The sequence below is a fragment of the Eimeria mitis genome, genomic scaffold (assembly GCF_000499745.2).
Source record: "Eimeria mitis Houghton genomic scaffold, Emh_scaff5856, whole genome shotgun sequence".
Taxonomy (NCBI): Eukaryota; Apicomplexa; class Conoidasida; order Eucoccidiorida; family Eimeriidae; genus Eimeria; species Eimeria mitis.
Genome location: NW_013574098.1, coordinates 1 through 2,345, shown reverse-complemented (window position 1 = coordinate 2,345; position 2,345 = coordinate 1). Strand labels below are relative to the sequence as shown.

Genomic DNA, 2,345 nt, shown 5'->3' with positions numbered 1-2,345 from the left:
TTGAAGTGTTTGGATACTGCAGTGGAACTTGGAAGGGCGTGCGCTGCTCGTGTTATTGGTCTTGGCTGTCAAGGATTTGGAGCTGAAACTGGTCGTGAAGCAGAGACAACAGTTACACAACTCATCATGCTGGTAAGCGCTACGTGCGAAAGGGCCGTTCTTGAATATCTCATCTTGAAAGGAGTGTTTCGAGACTGTCTATTCAGAGTGTTTGCGCATGGAAAGTAGGGTTGCTGCGGGGTGGTTCGTGCAGGATGTAAGCAGCGAAGATGCAGAGGCCGTGGTGTGCAAATGCTCCAGTGGCGGAGGCAGCTGGATGCTTAATGAAGAGCAGCAGCGAGTCATTATTGCGATTTCGAGATGGTTTGGCTACACTGATGGGCGTCGCCCATTTGGACCCCGAGATGAAGCGCAGCTTCATGAGAAGCAACATGGGGATGCAGAGGGATGCGAAAACCAAGTTAATCGTAGTGAAAATTCTCAGGAGCTGCAGCAGGGTGATTCCTCCATATTTTCCCAGGACAACAAGCACTCAGCCCTCCAGTCCAAGTCTCAGGCGACCCCGTCTGAAAAACAGGAAAAGGCTGGAGATCTCAACAGTTCCGCCGTAGCGGTACAGGGCAGTAACACGGGTGGCGCACCCGCGGTTTCGCCAGATGACGACGACATCGCGGACATATGTCTTTATGCAGATGATTTGGATGAACTTCAGCTGCCGGGAGAGGAATGTTCAGGGGTGGGCATTGCTAGTGCGGAAGACCGGCGCCCTGAGGAAAACTCTGGCTTTCGCCTGGACCAGCCTAGCGCGGTAGTGAAGGACCGCAACGTTCAGGACCCGCGTACAGCAACGCTCGCCTCTACTGCCCACGATTCACTGGCCGTTGGTAGTGAAGCCAAAACATGCACTCCTCTGCAGGATGAGAATTCTAAGGTTGGCGTCGCCGATGGTGAGAAGCAGTTCAAGGCCCAACCAGCTCAGCATCCTCCTAAGGAGACCGGCCCACCCGCCACGCTGGAGCCTCCTCCTGTTTCCGTTACTCTTGCTTCTTCGCTGGCGTCGACAGCAGTTAATATGCCTGCCTCGTCGGCTCCTGTTTTTCTAGTCCAGGGTGTCTTTGGCGCAGGCAAAACTACCATGCTGGCAGCCTCTTTAGCGACTCTTTGCAGGTATGGGCGATAGTCTACATATGCGCCATCATTGCTTAGCGGGGTGTATGGGTTCTGCATTCGTTTCTGCATTGCAATCCTTTTATGCGTGCTTCCGTTTGTATCGATGTGCGACTGTGTAGGCTCCTGGATCTAGCGAAGAGCCGCAGCCGTGTGCTGTTGGTGTGTGCAACCAATGCAGCAGTGGATGGCGTGTTGCTGCGGCTTCTGCGGCAGTATGAGTGTTGCGACTTTGCTCGCATTGGCCGCCTGTCAGAGATGCAGCCTGCTCTACTTCCGTATGCCATTTGCAGCAGTGCTGCACGCAATACAGCCGTGCACGAGTTCAAGGCCGTTTTGTCTGGCCTCCTCTCTGCGCCTGGTGCGCGCACGAACCTCGCAACTATGGCGAAGCAGCTCCTCCAAAGCATTGACAGCGGCTCCTTTCCTCCCTCGATGCAGGTTGGCCAGACACCGTACGACGCAGTATCTGCAGGATAGGATAGACGTGAAAGCGTGCTTTTGTAGGATTAGACATTTGTTGTTTCTGAAAAGCTGAGCACTGCAGGATGCCGTGTGGTTAGTCTGCTCCTCCAGCTGTTTCGCTGCTGCGTCGGTGTCTATCCTGCAGCAATGGAAGCGCCGGCGCATCTGGGCAACAACATGTAGCTCCTTTGCAAGCAGTGATCTGTTTTCTGATGGGGGGTTTAGAGGGGCTGCCTCAGAAGGAACAACAGCAAGCTTTTTTCCGTTTCTGCTGATGGACGAAGCATCTCAAGTTGCAGAGCCCTTGGCTGCGGCTGTCCTAACACGCGCTCATCCGCTGCGTTGCATCTTCCTTGGTGACACGCGGCAGTTGCCCCCGACAACGCGTCTTCGGGGCCCCGTATCAGCGACTGCATCCTCCCTCTTCTCCCGTCTTCTTCATCGTGCAGCGCTGCCTTCTGCGGCTAACGAAACGCAGAGTTGCTCGGCTCAAAATGTTGAAGAAGACGCATCCCAAACTTCTCAGAGCAGTGAGCTGCCGCGGGGGGGTCCGTTTTTCAGCGTGTTTCAAATGCGTCTGCAGTACCGCTGCCACCCCGACTTGGGGCGCTTGGCTGCGGAGTTGTTTTACGGGGCTTTCGTGGCTCACGGCGTGAGTGCAGCGCAGCGGCTACCGTTGCTGCCTGAGTGGAGAGGGGCGTTGTGCTTAGCAC

At 55.3% G+C, this 2,345-nt stretch overlaps 1 protein-coding gene across 1 annotated transcript in view; it reads left to right on the top strand.

Annotated features, from left to right (window-relative positions):
* The window catches only part of EMH_0084590 (uncharacterized protein), a gene marked incomplete at both ends in the record, with an annotated part of 2,047 nt that extends 400 nt beyond the window's left edge, over positions 1–1,647 (top strand). The window contains 3 exons of the mRNA XM_013500791.1: positions 74–132; positions 254–1,167; positions 1,290–1,647. Of these exons, the coding sequence (XP_013356245.1) occupies positions 74–132; positions 254–1,167; positions 1,290–1,647 (1,331 nt within the window). The remainder of the gene's footprint in view (positions 1–73; positions 133–253; positions 1,168–1,289) is intronic.
* Positions 1,648–2,345: the final 698 nt, after the last annotated feature.